This window comes from Megascapheus bottae, chromosome 9 (genome assembly GCF_031878675.1).
Source record: "Megascapheus bottae isolate mThoBot1 chromosome 9, mThoBot2.hap1, whole genome shotgun sequence".
In the NCBI taxonomy this organism is placed as follows: Eukaryota; Metazoa; Chordata; class Mammalia; order Rodentia; family Geomyidae; genus Megascapheus; species Megascapheus bottae.
The window spans coordinates 61,794,172-61,815,993 of record NC_143517.1 but is presented as its reverse complement, the minus strand read 5'-3'; the positions used below and the strand labels follow the sequence as shown (position 1 = coordinate 61,815,993).

Below are 21,822 nucleotides of genomic sequence, written 5' to 3'. Positions count from 1 at the left end.
CCTAGATTATAAAGTCTCACCTAAAAATAAGGGTAAAAGAATAATAATAATGGTAAGTAGAACTTAAGTGATTCAAGGACTAAATTTGACTCAGATATCTACTTTCTTAAACCATCTCCTTGCAAGTATTTTCCGTATTTAAATAGCTCTAGTCAAGAACAAGAATGTTCAAATAAAAATATCCAAAAATCTCAGAAATTGTATCACTAGAGAACCAGTTTCTTTAAAAAAAAAACTATTCCTACCACAGTCATTTAAAAACTATATATTTTTGAGAAACTTGAGCTTTTCAATCCTCACAACATCCCTGTGAGGTAGGGACAAAGCATACTTCGTTTTTGATATTTTACAGCAGACAGTGGTGACAGTGTTGAAAGACATTTACTTTGAAGAACCAGAAAGTAAACGTCTTTCTTAATGAGCAGTCCATTACATTGAATCAAAAGATGCATTTTACTTTATTAGAAATAATCCACTAAAATGAAACCCTCCAGTCTCCCCAAAAAGAATCATTGTAGATTACCAGTAATCTTGTTAAGTCGAGCTCTCTTTGCCTGAAATGAGTTGCCTTGGTTATTTTTCCTCTTGTTTGACAATACGCTCTCTGGCTGTGGAAAGATCATCTTTGGAACGCTCTCTACATGAAGTCCTACTTTTAACAGAACACATATATGAGAGTTTATCTATAATTCAAAATTAAAACACATTTAAAAATAGCAAAGTGGTAAAAATACTTTTATGGTTTTATCATCAGATGCTTGCATACAACTTTAAAAAAGACAAATCCCTCCACATTGACACATCAGAAACATATTCTGCAAGGAAGAAGAAAAGAAGAAAATGACTTCTTCCATTACTTCACATTAAAATGTATGTGTGAAAACACAGGGAAAGTTAAAAAAAACTTAGAAACACACAAAACACCTAAGAAAAATCTTACTTATCAAGAAGTCTCAATCTATATTTTAAACTTATTTCTATTCAAGAATATTGAAAGTATATAATGCCCAGTACTGAACTATACTGCAATCTTCCATTATATAGAATAATTTTTTAAGTCATCCATCCTATTACGATAGGAGGAAAAGCCTAACAATTATAAGTTTGAAATTACATGGAACCTTTGCATTGAACTTAATCACTACGGCAGTTTACCAGTGTCATTAGGAAGGAAAATAAAACTGTATTCTATACCAAATGTTTCACTAGATGTAGGCAGATCTTCCTTCTTCTCAACTTCAGGTGTGGCTATACAAGTTGAAGTTTCATCCTTCTTTGAAGGTACTTTAAGCCACTTTCTCTCATCTTTATCTTTATTGCTGTTAGCACTGGTTCGAGGTTTAGTCCCTGCTTTATTCTTGGCTGCGGCTGCAGCAGCTGCCTTTACTAAAGCTATCCAATCCTCCAAAGGGGAAAAAAAAAAACAAAATGTAAAGTATTAAAAAACACACACAAGCTTAATCAAAATATAATTACACTAATGAATAAAAATGTCACATTTTTAATATCATTTCCTATGTTTACAGTATAGATCATCAATATGATTATCAAATTTAGAAACCTAATAGGTTAGTTGGATTGTAAAAAAATCTACAAAATAGGGAAATATTGAATAACATTCTCTTGATGCATTTTTATGGAATAAAATCTGAAACCTTAACAAACTCTAACAAAAAAACCTAGCATATTTTTGCTACCTTAAGTGCTACATTACCTATCTTTTCTAATACAATGGGATACAAAGCAGGAAGAATACTTGTACTATATTCCCAATAATTAAATTATTTTTCTACATTAAAAAGTATGTAGAAGCCAAGTACTAGTGGTTCACGCCTATAATCATAGCTACTCAGAAGGCTGAGATCTGAAGATCATGGTCCAAAAGCAGGCCAGGCAATAAAGTCTGTGAGACTTTTATCTCCAGTAAACTACTCAGAAAAAGGCAGAAGTGGTGCTGTGTCTCAAGTGGTAGAGCTCAAAGAGACTCAGAGACAGCACCTAGGACCTGAGTTCAAGCCCTAGAAGGCCAAAAAAATAATTCAATGAATGAATTTTTAACAACTAGAGTTCAAACCAGCATCGATTTCGGTGAAATTAATTATTTCTATGAAGGTTTTTAAACAACTAATTCTACAGAATCAGCAAATAGATTAACCCGATTATTCAAAACGTATATTACCTAGCCAATTAACTGAAAACAATTTTACATCAAATGAATTCCATGGGTCACATTCATAGATATAAACATTATTTATTAACAGAATTAAGCAAGAAGGACTGTTAGCTAACAATAATTCAGTCTCAAAGATACACATTGACTATACATAAACTATTCAAAACAAATCACCTGGCTTATGCCTGTAGCCTTGGCTATTCAAAAGACTAACATCTGAGAATAAAGGTTTGAAACTAGACCATCAGACAAATAATTGGGTCTCTTTCTCTCAATTATCCAGCAAAAGGCCAGAAGTAGAGTCATGGCTTAAGTGGCATTACCCTAGCCTTGAAAAAATAAACAAAAAACATACAGTGGCATTACCCTAACCTTGAAAAAACAAACAAAAAACATACAGTGCTCAGGCCCTGAGTTCAAGCCCTCGTACTGACATAAAATAAAAAAAAATAGCCACAACAACAACTAAAAACTAAACAAATCAGCTGGATGCTGGTAGCTCCTAATTGCAATCCTGGCTACTCAGGAGGCTGAAATCTGAGTCAGAGTTGGAAGACAGCCCCAGGAGTAAAATCTATCACACTCATTCCAATTAGCCACCAAAAGCTGGTAGTGGAGCTATGAATCAAGTGGTAGAATGCCAGCCTTGAGCAAAAACACCAAAGGGTAGAACTTTGAGTTCAAACAACAATACCAACACACACACATACACACACACACACCCCTTTCTCTGTTCATGACTGAAAAGGACTAAAATTTTATGATGGCTCTTAATATGCTTATTCATTTACTTTCTATTGAATTGTCCACTATATAAGACAGGTACTATGTAAACATTCAACAGACAACTAGAGATGAGAGGCTGGTCCTACACACAAGACGGAAAAAAGAAGAACTACAAACACACAAACAAAGTATTGATAGCACCAGGCATGTATTTAAAGATTTGTAAAAGCTGAACATCTGATGAGTGCTAGCGGCTATTTCCTGTCATATTAGGTACTTGGGAGGCTGAGATCTGAGGATCATGATTCAAAGCCAGTCTGGGCAGAAAGTATGTGAGACCATCTCCAAGTAACTATCTAAAAGCTACAGTAGACCTGTGGCTCAAATGGTAGCATACTAGCTTTGAGCAAAAATACTCAGGGACAGTGCTCAAGCCCTGAATTCAAGCCCCAGTACCAGCAAAAAGTAAAGAAAAAAGTAGCAGAACATCATGGGGACAACTGAGTTGTTAGAGTAATGCTAGCTAGAGTAATGCTAGGCAACGACAAGAGCAATTCCCATTCAATGCTGTTTTCTACCTCCAAGAGAGATGAAACTAGAAAAGAAAGAGAGAGAGAGAGAGAATCATTGTAACTTTTGTAACTTAAAAAAATTATTTTGAGGGCCAGGAGTTTGGCCTAGTGGTTAAAGTGCTTGCCTAGTATGCATGAAGACCCGGGTTCGATTCCTCGGTACCACATACATAGAAAAAAGCTGGAAGTGGTGCTGAGGCTCAAGTGGTAGAGTGCTAGCCTTGAGAAAGTCCAAGGACAGTGCTCAGGCCCTGAGCTCAAGCCCAGGACTGGCAAAAAAAAAAATTATTTTGAGTATATACTCTGTTAATCATGAAGTACATGAATGACAGCAGTGAAAGGTTTTCATTATTCCTCTCTTGAATTTCTTACACAGAAAAAGATTCACTGTCCAAAAAATAACTCTAGTCTTTCTAGGAATTAAAAAAAAAACTAGTCGTTACACACTGCACATACTCTATAATAATAAAACATTGAAAAGAGCACTGTGTTTGAAATCAGAAGATCTGGGTTCAAGAAGTTACTTTGTACATAAAGGCTGACTAAAATTTTAAATTAGTCTTTTGATTCGTAATTGTAAAATAAAAAAAGCAAGAACTTTGTGGAAAGATCTGCTATGAAAAATCCATTAAGACAGTATACCAAATATTGTGTAAACATCTTGTGTCAATGTAAATTTTACATTAGTACACATTCATGGGGAAAAAAATAGAAATGAAAAAACTAAGTCCTTCCCTTGCTACAAGACTTATGTTTAAAATAAATGGTCCCACCTCTCACCCTGTAATTATTTCTTTTGTCTTTTTCTCCCCCAGTCAGGAAATCTGGGAAGCCACAATACCACTCCCCACATACACACACCCCACCACCACCACAAATCCAGGCTGGGGTGCACTAGAGCTGCTTGGGAAGTGGCCCATTTCTTAACTCTCAACTACAGCACCCCAAGAGTGAGCTAGGATTTGGGGGAGGGGGAGGATGCAGCTGAGGTGTCAGGGGAGTCCCCCAGCCTAACCATGCCACTCCCCTGAAATGCCCATCCTAACTAGAGATTGCTGGGATCTCAGTTTCCCCATCTGCAAAATGGGGGAAGAGGTTTGGGGGAAAAAAAATGAGAGGCTTAGCTCCATCCAATCTCTCCTTCCAACTCTACAGAAAAGGCTCAGCCTCTGGTTTCTGGCTGAGTTTTTATGATGTGAGGAGAGGGGAGGGAAGGAGGAAAGGGGAAGGGAGGGGAGGGGAGAGAGGGAGGGAAGAAAGGAAGGAGGGAAGGAAGGAAAGAAAAAAGCCAAGAAGCAGTACTGGGACTTGGTACTGCTTAGACCACCTTTAATCCTGTTGTCTTTTATTAGGATGGAAGTTCAGAAGTAACATTAAGAAGATATCCCCTTAGAGAAATCAATCTTCATTCTGTAAAATGTCAGCTTCATGGTCTTATGGCTAAATATCATCATTCAAAATTATGTAAGATAGAAGAATGTAGATGAGAAGAGAGCCTAACTTTGGGCAGTCAACATGTCTACCTTACTATCTTCCCCAGTGAGAAAAATATCTAGAAATACAATGCAAGAACTATAGCTTACAATTTATTCAAAATATTATAAAATTCCCCTCAAGCTAGATATATGGTGCATACATGTAATATCAAATACGTAGGCAGCTGAAGCAGAAGGGTAAGTGTGGAGGCAAACCCAGGCAATGATTTTTTTGTTTTGTTTTGTTTTTGCTGGCATGTAGGACTGACCTCAGAGCCTTTGCTAACTAGGCAAGCACTCTACAATTTAAGCCTTGCCCTTAGTCCCCCAAGTTAATTTCTAAATACAAGCCATTCACCAGTATCAACCAATTATTTCACTCAGTAATAACAGTAAGCCTTTTATTCAAGCTTAAGAGTGTTAATTTGAAGGTCACACACACATATAAAAATGTGTGCACACACATGTGCACAGCGCAAGAGCTGGTACTGGGGCTTGAATTCTAATTCTCGCCTACTGCTCTGCTTTTTTTGTTCATGGCTGGCATTCTACATCTGAGCCACTTCTGGCTTTTTTCTGGTTAACTGAAAATAGGAGTCTCACCAGGTCTGGCTACAACCAGAGTAAAGATTAGAGGCATGAGCTATCATTCCTTAGCTTAAAATTGCTACTATCTTATTTTAGACAAATTATATATGAGGTCTAGGGAGGAGAATTCCATGTGGAATTTATTTACCCTATTATGATTTGGTTATTATTCTTGGCAAATTTATTGGATATATGATTCTTGACTAATTTAACCAAAGAAATTTTATTCCTACCTCCATAAAAAAATTCTCAAACTATTCAAAGTCCAGAAATAATATTCACTATGTGATTATTTTAGCTTTATCCAATTTGAAAATCTGAAAAACAATTGACTTTTTTTTTTTTTTTTTGCCAGTCCTGGGCTTTAGCTCAGGCCCTGAGCACTGTCCCTGGGTTTTTCTCAAGGTGAGAGCTCTATCACTTGAGCCACAGCACCACTTCTGGCCTTTTTCCATGTATGTAGTATTGACGAATCAAACCCAGGTCTTCATGCATCCTAGGTAAGCACTCTACCACTAGACCAAACTCCCGGTTCTGAAAAAAATTGATTTTTAATAACTCGATTTGTTTTTAAATCAACTAAAAGTTATTAGTTTATTACTGAGTTATAATGAAAAACTGACATAGACTGTTTTCCAAATATTCTTTTGAAAGTTTTGTATCCTGGCATTGATTTTAATGTTAACAAATATCATGGTATAACTAATATTTATAGCAATAAACATTTAAAATATCAAATTAGTTTCTCTACTTTTAGCTATTTAATATCTGAATAATAAGAATACAAAAATCATAGTTTCAAAGCAAATTTTAAAAACTTAGACATCTGTTTAAACAGGTATGCACTATGTTCCCAACATTTTAATCAATCTTCCTATGCAGTAATCAAGAAAGCACACCATTGAGTGCCCAAAATATTATATTTATATATACATACAGGAAGACACAAAGTAATTTCCTGAGCAAAAGCATTTTCTTTTAAATCATATTTAAATATTAATAAATATGCGATTGCTTGGCTGATTTCATAACTAAATGTTTAAAAGCCTGGTAACTGAAAACAATTACACTTCTCAGAAATGTTGCTTAGAAAGAATAATTTTAAATGAGCTACTACTCATTGATAGAAGACTATAATATAGTCACAATTAACTGAAACTGACCAGGTAATTTTAACACCGTTTAGGATAACAGTTTTTGCTGCACACTAATGAACACATATGTAACATTTTCCACATTACATAATTTCATATATTACTTTCAAGCTCTTAAAATTAATTGTAGGTCCAGGTGCTGAAAATCCCAAATAACAGCAGAACATAAAAGAAAATACTTTAAACTTCTAATGGCACCTTTTTTTCCTGTATTTCAGGAAACACAATCCCAAGTGGAATCATGATTTCAACTTTATCCCAGCCTCTCCTTCAAATGCTTACCATTCATTCTTGCTTTTTGCAGTGCAAATTATAGAACACACTGCTTCTGTCATGTGACTCAAAGAGCCCTATTTGATACAGCCTACAGAGTGTCAGGTAAGCGCCTTTTAAAGAAGATGAATGAATGTGATTTGTAGAAGGAAAGAAGAAGATAAGAAACTAATGTAAAACTTCATATTAAAAATGAACTTTCTAAATAATACTCTATATCAGAGAAAGTTAAACAAAAATTTTGTGGAAAAACAAAAGGCACTTACCTCACTTCCCATAGACTGGTTACACGATCCAGCTGGGTCGATAGGACAACACCAGCTTAGTGGATGCTGGGATTTCACCTGGAACAGAAACTAGCGACCTATAACTTTAGCAGGTCTAAAACCAAAGAAGCAAAAATCAAGTGTATAATTTATTTTACAATCTAAGTTTTTCTTGCTGCTATTTGGGGCTATCAGCACATAACCCTACAATTAGTTCACTTTAAAAATATATGCGCATATATGTTGATCAGTTACCATTCCCTTTCAGTAGCCAGGAATACTGAACATTCTTACCTGTCCCTTAGCATCCTCAGGCATGGCTTTAATGTGCATTCTTTTTAAACAACGAATTACTCCATCATAAAACTGCACTGTGAATGTTCCTGAAATAGGAACAGTCAGAATCATCAGAAAATATCTTGTAACTTTTTACAGCAGCATTTGGAAACTAACAAGTAGTGACCAGATATCAATAAATGTTCTATGACTACAAGATTACAAACATACATTTCTTTAAAGACTCTACTATATTTATATGTATACATTTTCTCTTTTCAAAAACAATACTCAACTCATATTGCCTTTTAAAAATGTAAAACTTAAGTGTTGATAAGTTAATTGCATGCAATTTATATGTTTACTAAGAATTTTAAAGGGCCAGTAGAGTGGCCTAGTGTATAGTGCTTGCCTAGCATGCATGAAGACCCAGGTTCGATCTCTAGGTACCACATACGTGGCAAAAAAAAAAAAAAAGAATTTTAAAACTCTTCACGGTAATTTAGCACATTAAGACATATCTGACAAAAATATTTACAAAAAGTTACTCTTATATAAATGACCATTGGCTCCTTTGGGGGAAAAAAAATTTCTGGCCAGTCCTGGCTTGAATTCAGGGCCTGAGCATTGTACTGTCCTTGGGCTTTCTCAAGGCTAGAGCTCTACCACTTGAGCCACAGAACCGCATCTTTGTGCATCCTAAGTAAGCACTCTACCACTAGGCTAAACTCCCAGCTCCAATATTTTTTCGTAATAAGTAACAGAAAAATCTGATATATGGAATATATAGAAAACATTATTCTTTTGGCAATTGTATTAAATTTATAGATACAGGTAGATGAAAAACAGATAGATGACAGTTAATAGACAAGTAGGTTGATTGAGTCCTAGCCTTAAAGTGGAAAAACCACCCTTTACTAATCACAAAGATAAATATCTTCCATGCAGAACACAGGAATTCTAGAAAAGCTAAAGAATCACATCTGATGGCATTCAGCTAAGCAGCAACACAACAAAATAGCACTGCCAGTCTTGTACATCCCGCCATAACTTTTTTACTAACTAATCCTACTTTCTGGCCTCAAGACTTTTAGAGACAAACTCACTTTTGTTTATAGATACTATGCTAACAAGTTAATATAAAGCTATTAGAAACAGTTATGTAGATTTTAGCTTAGGAAATTCAAATGTTTTTCTACAATTTTCAAAATATAAACAGAGTACTACTTCAGGAAGTATCTGTTCCTTGTTTTTGATCATTAAAAAAAAGTTTAAACAAATAATGTTATCATTATTGCTAATTTCTTTGTAATTGACCAGAAAACCCTTGCACACATGTGCCTAGGCTTTTCTTTCGCTAAAAAAAAATTTATTTCATAAATTTCATAGCTCTCAATGGATACTGCTAAATATCACAAAGATCTACACCTAAAAAGTATCATTTTTTAGCTAGGTGTGGTGGCTCACGCCTGTAATCCTAGCTACTCAGGAGGCTGAGATCTGAGAATCAAGGTTCAAAGCCAGCCTGCGCACAAAAGGACCTGAGACTCTTATCTCCAATTAACCTCTAGAAAACAGGAAATGGGCCTTGGCTCAAGGGTAGAGCAGTAGCCTAGAGCTGAAGAACTCAGGGACAATGCCCAAGCCCAGAGGTAGGGTGGTAGCCTTGAGCTGAAGAGCTGAGGGATGGCACCCAGATTGAGTTCAAGCCCTATGACCCACAAAAAAAAAAAAAAAACCCAAAAACCCATAAGTACCACTTTTTTCCCTTTTAGAGACTGCTTTTATCAACTCTGCAACACATTCTAAACTGGACAATTAGGAGTTTGGGATAAGGCTTGACATGTGCACTCCACAACATGGCTTTATAGAAATATAAGTCTCCCACATAACCTGTATATCTAGGGATGGGTTCCTGCAAAAGGCAGCTACCAGTAATAGACACATATGTGGTTTCAATTCACCACAACAATACTGGAGTTTTTCTTTGCAAAGTTACATCATGATTATCAGAAAGACCATGGTGATTGACTGATGGATTTTTTTGCCAGTCTGGGGCTTGAGTTTGGGGCCTCGGCACTGTCCCTGTCAAGACTAGAGCTCTACCACTTGAGCCAAGCACCACTTCCAGTTTCTGAGTACGTGGTACCAAGGTATTGAACCCAGGGCTCACACAAGCTAGACAAGTATTGTACCACTAGGCCACACTCCCAGCCCCACTGTGATTTAATTTTTCACACAATTTGGATTTTTGTGTGTGCACGCGTGTGTGCACGTGTGTAGGGTATGCCAGTCCTGGAGCTTGAATTCAAGTCCTGGGTGCTGTCCCAGTGCTTTGTTGCTCAAGGTTAGCACTCTACCATTTGAGTCATGGCTCTACTTCTGGTTGTTTCCTGGTTAACCATAGGTAAGATTATTCTCATAGACTTCTCTGCCTAGGCTAAATTCGAACTGTAATCCTCAGATCTCTGAGCCTCCATAGTAGCTTGAGTGCCATTGGTACCTGCCCCACTTCATGTTGCTTTTATCTCTTTTTAAATATTTCCTTCTTTCTTCTCTTCCATTTCTTTCAAATCTATTTTTTTAAGTCTCAAACTTAACTTTCTTTCATTACTTTCCTCATTCCCCTTCAAAATTCAAACTTTAGCAAGATTTTCAAGTATCTTAAAAAACCTTGCTTCTCACTGAGCTCTTTGTCTATATCTTATCTTATATAAAGCAATTCATCACTCCTCATAATTCATAGTTCCTTGAAATAGCAATATTCTCTCATTTCTTTCTTAGGTAGACTTTCTCCTGAAGAAATTTTCTCTTCTTTTGTTAGGTCTTTTAGGCTTGGTTTAAACAAAAAGTATACCTTCTCAGACCAAATGCCACTCTTCTTTTTAAATTTTTTCCTTGTTATTATAGAGGTTATAGTTAGATAAGGCAGGGAAGCAGTGCATTTCTTTCTAAATATATATATATATATTTCTTTCTAAATATATATATATTTCTTTCTAAAAAAAAAATATATATATATATATTTTTTTTTTTTTTTTGCCAGTCCTGGGCTTGAGCTCAGGGTCTGAGCCCTGTCCTTGGACTTTCTCAAGGCTAGAGCTTTACCACTTGAGCCTCAGCACCACTTCTGGCTTTTTTCTATGTATGTGGTACAAAGTAATCGAACTCAGATCTTCATGCATGCTAGGCAAGCAATCTACCTCTAGGCCAAACTCCCGGCCCTCTAAATATATTTTTATAGAATGCATTTATTCTTGAACAAAGTCATCCCTTCCCTTGCACTCCCAAGTGCCATTCTTGTCAGGAAGCTGTCATTCAATATTTGCTTCTTAGAAAAATAGTAAGTAGTCAAGATTATAAAATACATAATTAACTTGAAATATACTTTTAAGTATTTCATAAGCAGCTTAAGTATATCTTTAAATGAGAAGTCTTAAATGTAAAATATTTAAATATATTTTCAAAAATAAGCACATGGCTGAGTAAAAAATCCACTGTGTATATACACCACATTTCTTAATCTATTTGTCCACTAAGGGACATCTCGGCTGATTCCATACCTCAGCTATGGTGTACACTAATGCAATAAACATGGTTGTGCTGGTGACTTTACTGTACCTTGGTTTCTAATCTTTTGAGTAAGTGCAGAAAAGGAATTACTGAACCAAAGGGTAATTTCACATTTAACTTTTTGAGGAATCTCCACACGGCTTTCCAGAATGGTTGAACAAGTTTACCTTCTACCAACAGTACACTAGGGGGTCACATCCTTGCCAACATCTGTTATTGTTTGTTTTCATGCTAATGGCCATTCTAATTGGGGTGAGGAGGAATCTCTATGCTGTTTTTATTTTCCTTATAGTCAAAGATGCTGCTCATTTCTTCATGTGTTTATTGGCCATTTTTACTTCTTCAGAGAATTCTGTTTAGCTCCTTTTTAAACTGGGTTGTTAGTTTTGAAAGGTTAATTTCATAAGTTCTCTGTATAATAGGCTATTTCTGATGTGTGGATTCTGTAGCTCATTCTGTAGCCAGTCATTTTAGTCTGATGGTCTTTTTCCATGATGAAACTTTTATCAGGTCTTTCTTTGATGTGCTGTACTTGTGGATCTTTACTCACAAAGTTTCTACCTATGCCCAGGAGCCCTGTATTTCCCCTACTCCTGTAATCATTTCATGGCTTTAGGTCTTACATTGATGTCCTTGATTCACTTGGAATTGATACTGGTGCAAGATGATATATAATGATATAGTTTCAGCTTTCTGCCTGTGGACATCCAGATTTGCCAGCACTGTTTTTTGAAGAGGCTGTCTTTCTTCCAGAGTATGTTTTGGGTTCCCTTATTGAATATTTAAATAGCTGTATGTCTGTGGGCTTATTGCTGAGTCTTCATTGCTCCATTGGTCTTCAGGCATGTTTCTGTGTCAGGACCAAGCTACCATTATGTCTCTGTCATAGAGTTTGAAGTTTGCTAATGTTAATTCTCCCAGCACTATTCTGCCTGCTAAGAACTGTTTTTGCTATTTGGGGTCTACTGTTATTTCATGTGAATTTTTGGACTGTTTTCTCTATTTCACTGAGGAATGATGTTAGGATTGTGACATTTATTACATCGAATTTGTAGATTGCTTTGGGAAATATTGCAATTTTCACAGTTAATTTTTCCAGTCTTGCAGCATGGAAGATCTTCAATTTCATTGTCTTCTTCAGTTTCCTTCTTTAAAATTTTAGAGCTTTCTTTATGTAGATAATTCATATCTTGGGTAAATTCCTAAGTTGTTTTGTTGTTAAGGTTATTGAAATAGCATTGTTTTCCAAATTTTAGTTTCAATCTTCCCATTGTTGGCATACAGAAAAGCTTCTGATTCTTTAGTAGGTTGATTGTATACCCTGCTACTTTATCAAAGCTTTGAATCAGTTCTAGTAGCTTGTACAGTATCATGTCTTCTAAAATAAAAGGAATAGTTTTACTTTTTTGTAACACTCCAAATTACTTGATAAATTCTCTTCCCTTTTTTTTTGTTGTTGTTGTTTTGTTTGGTGCTGGTCCTAAGGGCTTGAACTCAGGGCACTGTCCTTGAGCTTTTGTGCTCAAAGCTATCATTCTATCACTTGAGCCACAGCTCAACTTCTGAGGTTTTTGTTGTTGTTGTTTTGTTTTTGTTTTTTTTGCTGGTTAACTGGAGATAAAGAGTCTCACATACTTTCCTACCTGAGCTAGCTTCAAGGTATGATCCTCAGATTTCAGCTTGCTGAGTAGCTAGGACTACAGACATGAGCTGCCAGCAATAGCTAAATTCTACTTGCTAAGCTCATATTTGTTCACAAGGTTCCCCAGTCTTATACCATACTAACACATTTGCCTTTTGCATTATTTTCAGTATTTCTGAACAATCAAATAATTTACTTATCTGTAGATATTACTGGAAGACAAAAGGAGAGGAGAAGAGAGGAGAGGAGAAGAAAGGAGTACAATAAAAACAATCTTTCAACTGCTTAAATTTCATGTTCTTTTCTAAAACAAACAAAAATACTGTATATATTTAACTAACAAGTTAAACAGAATAGAAATCCCCCTTATCTTTAACCTTTCCTCACACTCCATTGAGATGCTCATCATCAATATAACTTAGTATTGAACTGGAAATACCAAAGTAGAACTAAAATTCCTATAAGCCAGGAAAATGAAAAATTAAAACTTAGCTAAGTACCTCTACTAACATAGTTTATTCAAATAGCAAGTCACATGCCATCTTACTCTACACATCATGGGAAGAAGGTTTCCGACATCTACTATTAACAAGGAAGTTTATTCAATACAAAAGCTATATACAACAATGACATAGCTAATTATAATTTAAAATACAATTAACTTTTCTCCTGATCCCATTTTTCATCTCAGATCATTTCAAATACATACCTTCTTTGTTAATTGCTTCAATCTTGGCAGGATAATAGCGACAGTCTGTCCAACGAGCCAGGACTTCTTCTCCAGCTTTAAAATCCTATTTTAAACAACTTTTAAGATCAATTCCATGTATAATGTATATGCATTTCCTTAACATAAACAAGATTTGTAAAAATTTAACACAATCCTTTAAAAAATATATCATTATAATCTAACAAAAGTTACAAATGAAAAAAATCTTGCTACTTACAAAGAAATCTTCCTCATCTTTTAGTCCTTCTTTTCTTAGTGCAGGTCTCTCAAGGGGTCGCAACCTATTGCTGTCCCAATAAATCCATTCATCATAGCGATGACTCCAACGCTCAAAATGGACTAACATCTTGCCCTCCTCATAGTCAATTTTTTCAATTCGTGATGGATACCTCAAAAATGAAAAAGCCTCATATCAAGAGGTTATCCTTATTCTTGTTTATCTAAAGTATGACATAGATCTCACTGAACTATTGCTTATCATTAAAACTATAAACAAAACAATAGTTTGTCCATGTTTTCCAACATTAAACCCATGAAATTTGCCTTATTATTGTTGTCTTTTGTTAATGAATGCTGTCACAGTCTGGGGGAAAATTCTTCGATATATTTCAGGCAAGAGTAAAAATTAATGTCTCAAGAACTCTTGATATGAATCAAGAGCTTTAAATGTATTTCTAAATTTTTTGTCCCAGGATTTTCAATTCTGGAAATAGATACACAAATTATTATTTTAATAACAAAGAAAACAGAAACCATCTGAAATATGCTTGGAAAAACTGATGAGTTGGCCAGGAGTGTGGCCTAGTGGTAGAGTACTTGCCTATTCTAGGTCAGATTCCTCGGTACCACAGACACAGAAAAGGCTGGGCTGTGGATCAAGGGATAGAGTGTTAAGACTTGAGAAAGCTTAAGGGCAGTGCCCAGGACCTGAGTTCAAACCCCAGGACTGGCAAAAAAAAAAACCCTGATGTGTGTCTACAGCTACACAAACAATGGCATGTCTACTGATTAGAGTATTAGTCTTCAACTGTGATGTTTACAAGGAATTTATAACATCGAAAAATATAATAAGTACAATATATAGAATAGTATCTAGAATAATAAATGCATTAACTGTGTCTAAAAAAATACATGACTATACCAACATGTACATCTAGCTCAATGCGGCCTAGGTTCACTTTTTTCTCTGTTCTAATAGTCTCTAATGATTATCAATAATACGAAGAAAGAGCTCAGTAAAGCCTTCAATCTGAAAGCATTAAACTAACAGGTCACATTTGCCTTCATGCATGATGATTCATCTATGATTACTTCCAAAATAGAAAATTAGTTCACTTGGGAGATTTTAGATTTTATATACTAAAGTACTACATTATAATATACTAATATGCTAATTATAGTACACAAATTAGAATATTATAGGTGACAAGTTTTAAAACATATTTCATGATACTGAACACACCATGCTCTGTCAAGCCTTGTGTGCTTTTCTACATTCTATTGCTTCCTCTCAGCTCTAAATTGCCCTTTCCTTCCTCTATCTACTCATGGTTCAGGACTTAACATGTAGGCACTTGTATGAAAACCTACTTAAATTACTTTCTGTTCTTACAACAGGTATCTAAACTGCCTGCTAGAGAGTTTATATTTCTGGAGATGGAGACATCACAATGTGTAACACAAGAAAAAGTATGGTAACAAGCTTAAATATGCCAGGAAAATACTGAATTTAAGAAAAATTAAGCCATTTTCTTTACTGAAAGACTTCTTGTCACTATTCATAGATGAAGATACATTCCAGAAAAATATGTCACCCATCTTTCCAGGAAATGGTCATTAAACATTAGTGAAGAAAAAACACAAGTAAGGAGCATGATGCCAGAATACTACTATAGCTGGTAAGCTCTGTGTGTAACTAAGCGATGCTCATCTTCCTATTCCTAGCACAAAGACAAGATATACAATGGCCAATCAGAGGCTCGGAAGGGACAAGACGTAATGTTAAAGGAACATAATCTGCATGTTCTCCCAAGACCATAATTTAGGACTTAGCCTTTTTGGGAAAGTGGGGATAAGGTACCATTCCATTATAGAAAAGCATAAACAAGGAAATCTATGGGATTCACACTCTCTTGAGGCAGACATGCGTACAACCTATAAAGAATCAAAAACCATTTTTTGCAGGGTTTCTCTAATTTTGGTTTTGTTGCTCTAATATTTTAAACATAAAAATGGTCAATAGCACTGAGAAGCCTAGGATAAGACTGTCCTTTATTTTCAGCATTCATTAGCTACTGAAGTACTATGAAGAGATTTTTCTATCAAATATAAAAATTGACATAAATATTTCTATTTTCATGTGCTTTTGGTTGTCTAAATTGTCAGTAAGTTTCTTCAAGTTCAAAATATATGCTAATAAATACTGAAAGTTTTCTCAAAAATGAGAATACATTTTTATTTCCCTTTTTCCTCATTTTATTTGAAGTACTTGGATTTTCTAACCTCAAAGTTAGAACCACTACCATTTCCACCAAACCTTAATACTTCAGTTATTGTTCATAGACTCTTATAGTTTTTTAACTGGAGTTTATATCAAAGCGCAATGGTACCTTTGCTTTCATTGTTGTTTAGTTTACAGCTGTGACTCATCACAACTGCACTGTTTCATGAGATAGGGATTTATGATCTTTACATTTAATCTAATCTCAAATCACGATCCTACTTCCTCCTCTCAAGTAATGGGGATTTCAGGCATGAGCCACTATGCCCAGCTCACAGTTCTATTTTAGTTAAGAATGACAATGTAAATGAATTTAAATAATGCTAACCTCAATTGAATCTTTAAGTGACTTCTTCTATGACATCTCAAATTTTGTTGGCTGAAAGGAGTCTTGAAGCAATAGTGAGCTTAAAAAGTACATTTTAGGAAACCTTTTTCAGGACACATCACAGAATAAATAACTAAGGAGAATGATAAATTTAGGATTAAGGCCAAAAATTAAATAAATAATGCAAATCATCAAGATTATAACCTACTTAGTTTTTCACAAAGTTCCTGCCCAAATTTTTAATTTTTATAGGATTTATTATATGGTCAAGGAAGGCCTTGAACTTTCCATCCACTGGTATTGACAGGCATCTTCATACAACTTTTGAATCTTAAATGTGTAATAAATAATATCATCAAAAATTCCTGAATTTCTGTTCAACAATATTTGAACATTAAGAAAAAGGCACTTGCTAGGACCACTGATAGAAAAAAACCCGCAACTAATCTCAACTGTTAATAGACTTAACTTAGAATCAGATGAGAAGGAAAGAAGAATATTTACTGTTATGTGTTTATCAGTCATTATGTATTTTACTTACTGCAGGTTGGCTGCTCTTTACATATATAGTCTCAATTTTTTGGCTACTCTAGGCCACAGTATAGATAATATAGTCTCTAACTAAAGCTGAAAACCAGCCAAAAATATTTACAGTACAGAAATTATTCAAAACAAAGATCTTGCACAAAAGCCTAGGCTCCATGACAACAGGACAAAAAAAAAAGATAAAAAAGATAAGGCCTGTTATCTGAGAGATGACATCATATACAATAAAACTGGTTATAAACATGCTTCAATAGGTCTTAGAACATTTAGAAAATCCACTGAAAATTCTTGGGAGATATTATCCATAATGGATTCAGGAGACTATAAGAGACTTAAATAAGGGGCTTAAATAGTATACAAAAGTAATGTATACACAGAGCATAATTCATTTATCAATGCCCATTTCCTTAAAACCATCATAGGACTTTAGGTTAGAAAGCAGCCAATGTGGATTCAAGGACAAGAAGAATGTGGTTGGTTGTCTGTTCTCAAGACCTCATGGTAAAAGATGGACTTGTTAGGGGCCGGGAGTTTGGCCTAGTGGTTATAGTGCTTGCCTAGCATGCATGAAGACCCGGGTTCGATTCCTCGGTACCACATACATAGAAAAAAGCTGGAAGTGGTGCTGAGGCTCAAGTGGTAGAGCTCTGGCCTTGAGAAAGTCCAAGGGCAGTGCTCAGGCCCTGAGCTCAAGCCCAGGACTGGCAAAAAAAAAAAAAAAAAAGATGGACTTGTTAGCTTGATTCAAACTTGAAGGGTTTAAAAATTAAAAACACTAATTAAATGATCCTTTATTCTATAATGAAATGATCATTTATTCTACAGATATGAAAGGATCAATTAAAATTTGTACTTAATTTAGTGACCAATATATAATTCAGAGGGAAAAAAAACATAACAGGATCTCTGCAACACATGAAAAATGAATCAAATGAGAATTTAGTATACAGTTAATTCTATACAGTGAAGTCATTTCCCTGTAGTAGCAGATGGTCCATAGCAATAATGTTTTGATATATACAGTGAGAGAAAAATACTGTTGAATAAATGTATTCACAAATGCTTCCCTTTCTTGAAATATAATAGTATTATTTTGATGCGCTATTTATGATTTACTCAAAATGACACAAGATTTTCTTACTGAATTTGGCAGATATGATGTTTATATTTTTGTTTTGAAGGTTGAATCCTAGGAAGCTGTAAGCTGTTAAGTTCATCCCAAGACATTTAGGACTGAACTGGGAAAAAAACTTAAAAAAGAGGATAGAGTTTCAGCATGTAAAGTCTCAGGTAAGATGCCAAAACTGAGCAAGTATACAAGAAAACAACTGTGGTCACCTCAAAAGGGTTTAATGGAAAGAGATGGAAAGCAGGCAACCTCACAAACTGATTCTTCAACATCACAAGTCTACAGAGAATTCTCATACCTGTTATCACCAGTCTCTTCAAAATACTATAAAAGCTCCATTATCTTCCCTTCCTCTCCAAAATGCAGACACCATTCCAAGCAAGACTAATAAGTGACACTGATGTCAATAGAAAGTAAAGGATGACCTAACAGTGCTCTAAAGATTTACTTTGAAGCCTGAAGAATACAGTTTGTTTTCAGAAAACTCAACAAAAGGGCTGGGAGGCCGGGAGTTTGGCCTAGTGGTAGTGAGCTTGCCTAGCATGCACAAAGACCCGGGTTCGATTCCTCAGTACTACATACATAGAAAAAAAGCCAAAAATGGTGCTGAGGCTCAAGGGTAGAGCTTTAGCCTGGAGAAAGTCCAAGGACAGTGCTCAAGCCCTGAGCTTAAGACCGGGACTGGCCAAAAAAAAAAAAAAAAGAAAGAAAGAAAAGGGCTGGGAGTTTGGCCTAGTGTTATAGTGCTTGCCTAGCATGCACAAAGCCCCGGGTTCAATTCTCTGGTACCACATACATAGAAAGAGCCAGATGCCGTGCTGTGGCTCAAGTGGTAGGGCTCTAGCCTCGAGAAAGCCCAAGGACAGTGCTCAAGCCCAGAGTTCAAGCCCAGAGTTCAAGCCCCCGGATTGCCAAAAAGAAAAAAGGAAAAAAGAAAAAAAGAAAATTCAAGAAATATAATTCATCTTAAAAAAATAAGTTCAAAGATATAAGGAATAGTAAGAATGAAGCTATGATCTATCATCTGATAAGCTTTTTTTTCGCCAGTCCTGGGCTTGAGCTCAGAGCCTGAGGGCTGTCCTTGGACTTTCTCAAGGCTAGAACTCTACCACTTGAACCTCAGCACCACTTCTGGCTTTTTCTAAGTATGTGGTACCAAGGAATCGACCCCGGGTCTAGGCAAGCACTCTACCACTAGGCCAAACTCCTGGCCCTGATGAGCTTATTTTTTATGTCTCTTTGCATTCAATGCAAAAGCAATAAAAATTGGGGGCCGGGAGTTTGGCTCAGTGGTAGAGTGCTTGCCTAGCATGCACGAAGACCTGGGTTCAACTCCTCGGTACCACATGCGTAGCAAAAAGCCAGAAGTGGTGCTGTGGCTCAAGTGGTAGAGCCCTAGCCTTGAGAAAAATCCAGGGACAGTGCTCAGGCCCTGAACCCAAGCCCAGGACTGACAAAAAAAAAAAGCAATAAAAATTCATTAGTAGAATGTAAGAAACTCATTCTGACTTGTCATCTATCTTGGAAAATAAAGGAAATGCCCAGATATTCATAAGACTTAGAACCCACTGTCCTTAAATCAAAGGAGAGCTGATTACTACTTAACAATAGTTTACAACTTCTTGAACAAGAGCAGAATATGTCAGTAAATGCCCTAATGACAATTTGATGCCAATAAAAAGGCATAAGTATTTCCTAAATTCTCAATTTATATATTAAATAATGTTTAAATTTATAAAAACAGTATAATTTATAATTTGTGTCAAATTGGAAATCAACACTTCCTCATTTATTTCATTTAATCAGCAAAGAAAAGGTGAGTCATATAAGATAGTAATAAGGTAATAACTAGTAAAGATATATTATACTAGCATTCACGAAGAGTATTTTTTAAAGAACTGTACTCTTGGTAAAGGTGCTTTCAAATTTTGAAAGATGGTCTTAGAGGACAGAGAGTTGAAACTGATTAAACATAATCTGCATGTTAGGAGAATCCTACAGAATGAACATTAACAATTAAAAATATTTTATTGATAAAAATTTCATTTATAATAGTATTCATTGAAGTGATGGAAAAACATTACAAGATGTAGAAACAGATAAGATCTGCCTTACATGATTGTCAAGAGAAAGATTATTTGTCAAATACAAATCAAAGTAAAATGTAAGCCGAAGTAAATACAATATTCTTGTAACCTAGTAACTCCTTAATATTTTTACCTTCCCAAAGAAATACTTAAATTTACAATATACTTTGTAATTGTCTTCACCCACTGATTATAGCTATATTGAAAATGTAATTTAAAACTATTATTGTATTTTAGAATGCCAATTTTTTCCCTCTAAAAACACTGAAAACATAACTTTTGATTCATCTGAAGGTGATATTCCCTACAAAATAATCTACAATTTTAAGAACATTCAGGTAATAAACAGGTTATAAATTCTAAGTTTCTCAGCACATTATTTCTCAGATCTTTCCAGACCTGGTCATCTCATGGTACTTATTTAATATAAACTTCCAGGTCCATTTGCTTGAAACTTTTCTTCCCACCATATTTTCTACCATAAGAATCCAGTGAACTATCACCAATTCTCTCTACCTCCAACTCTTCCCTTCACCAGCACTGGACTCAACATTTATAGACTATGATTTTTTTGTAGACTTAAGTTATTCCAGAAAAATTAAGGTTCTTGTAGACTAAACATCCCCAGCTCTAGTTAAATAGCGTTCAAAAACAAATTTTTTTAGTCTTATTTGTTTGCATGCTTTTTATTCTGCCTTCTTAAAATACCTTTCACTCATTTAATAGTTGAAATGTTAAGTCTCTACCAAGTGGCACAAAGAATGCAATAAATTCTTAATAGTGTCTTGGTTAATCCTCAAACCCTGTGTGAAACACTACTACTGATCACTTAAAATTTAAAAAAAAAAAAAAAACAACACAGGGGCTTGCTATGTATCCTTGGTCATCCTGGAAGTCACTAAGGAGCCTAGGATAACTTCAAATGCAAGATGCTCCTGTCTCAGCCTAGAAAGCACTAGGATCATACCTGAGGCTTGAACCCAGGGACTAGGTACCATCCCTTAGCCTTTTCACTCAAAGCTAGTGCTCTACTTCTTTCTAGTCCAAGCTTTACTTCCAGCTGTTTGGTGGTTAATTAGAGATAAGAGTTTCATAGAACTTTCCTGTCCCAGATAGTTTCAAACTGCAGTCCTTGGATCTTAGCCTCCTGAGTAGCTAGAATTATAAGCCTGAGCCACCAGTGCCCAATCTTTCCTGATTTTTGAAGTGACAAAAGCTCTGAGAGGTTCCCAAACTTGCTCAAATTTGTGTTTACTTATGTGTGCATGTGTGTTTATGTATTGGGACTACAATTTGAACATCACACATTCTCTTGGCTTTTCGCTCATAGTTATATTCTACCATTTAAGCCATGCTTCCTGTCTGGTGCCACACCCACTCCAGTGGAGTCTGTGCAGCATGGAGCAGAAAGAGCTTGAATGGCTGCCAGTCCTGAGGTTCGCACCAATGGTGATCAGGCCTCCTGGAGGTCCCTGGCAGAGACCGGGACATATGCGTGGAATGCTCATAATGCTGGGTGCTGGGATTCTTTTATCACTCTTTTCATTTCTGATAGTTGATGGTATGGCAGTAATATTCTGTGGCAGCTACTGGCCTAAACAATTAATTGAGCGACTAGATGCTCCAGGAACTAAAAGTGCATGCCTGGCTACTCTGGCGCAAGACATACCCACAGCAGCCTTAATGACCTCAATGCATTCTATTAATAATAAGACAGAATTAGAAACTAAACGGAAAACATGATCTCTGAATTAGTAATAAATGTTAGTTTACCTGAATATGCC

The 21,822-nt window shown here is 35.6% G+C and overlaps 1 protein-coding gene across 10 annotated transcripts in view; it reads right to left on the bottom strand.

Annotated features, from left to right (window-relative positions):
* Phf20l1 (PHD finger protein 20 like 1) overlaps positions 1-21,822 on the bottom strand; it is an 86,501-nt gene that overhangs the window by 48,057 nt on the left and 16,622 nt on the right. For 3 of the 10 annotated variants that reach the window (XM_090339410.1, XM_090339413.1, XM_090339411.1), the window contains exons 3-8: positions 13,666-13,837; positions 13,428-13,512; positions 7,522-7,610; positions 7,228-7,317; positions 1,195-1,402; positions 524-652 (exon numbers count right to left, since the gene is read on the bottom strand). In XM_090339410.1, coding sequence (XP_090195536.1) covers positions 524-652; positions 1,195-1,402; positions 7,228-7,317; positions 7,522-7,610; positions 13,428-13,512; positions 13,666-13,837 — 773 coding nt within the window. The remainder of the gene's footprint in view (positions 1-523; positions 653-1,194; positions 1,403-7,227; positions 7,318-7,521; positions 7,611-13,427; positions 13,513-13,665; positions 13,838-21,822) is intronic. The other 7 variants (XM_090339417.1, XM_090339419.1, XM_090339418.1 and 4 more) reach the window with 5 other exon arrangements.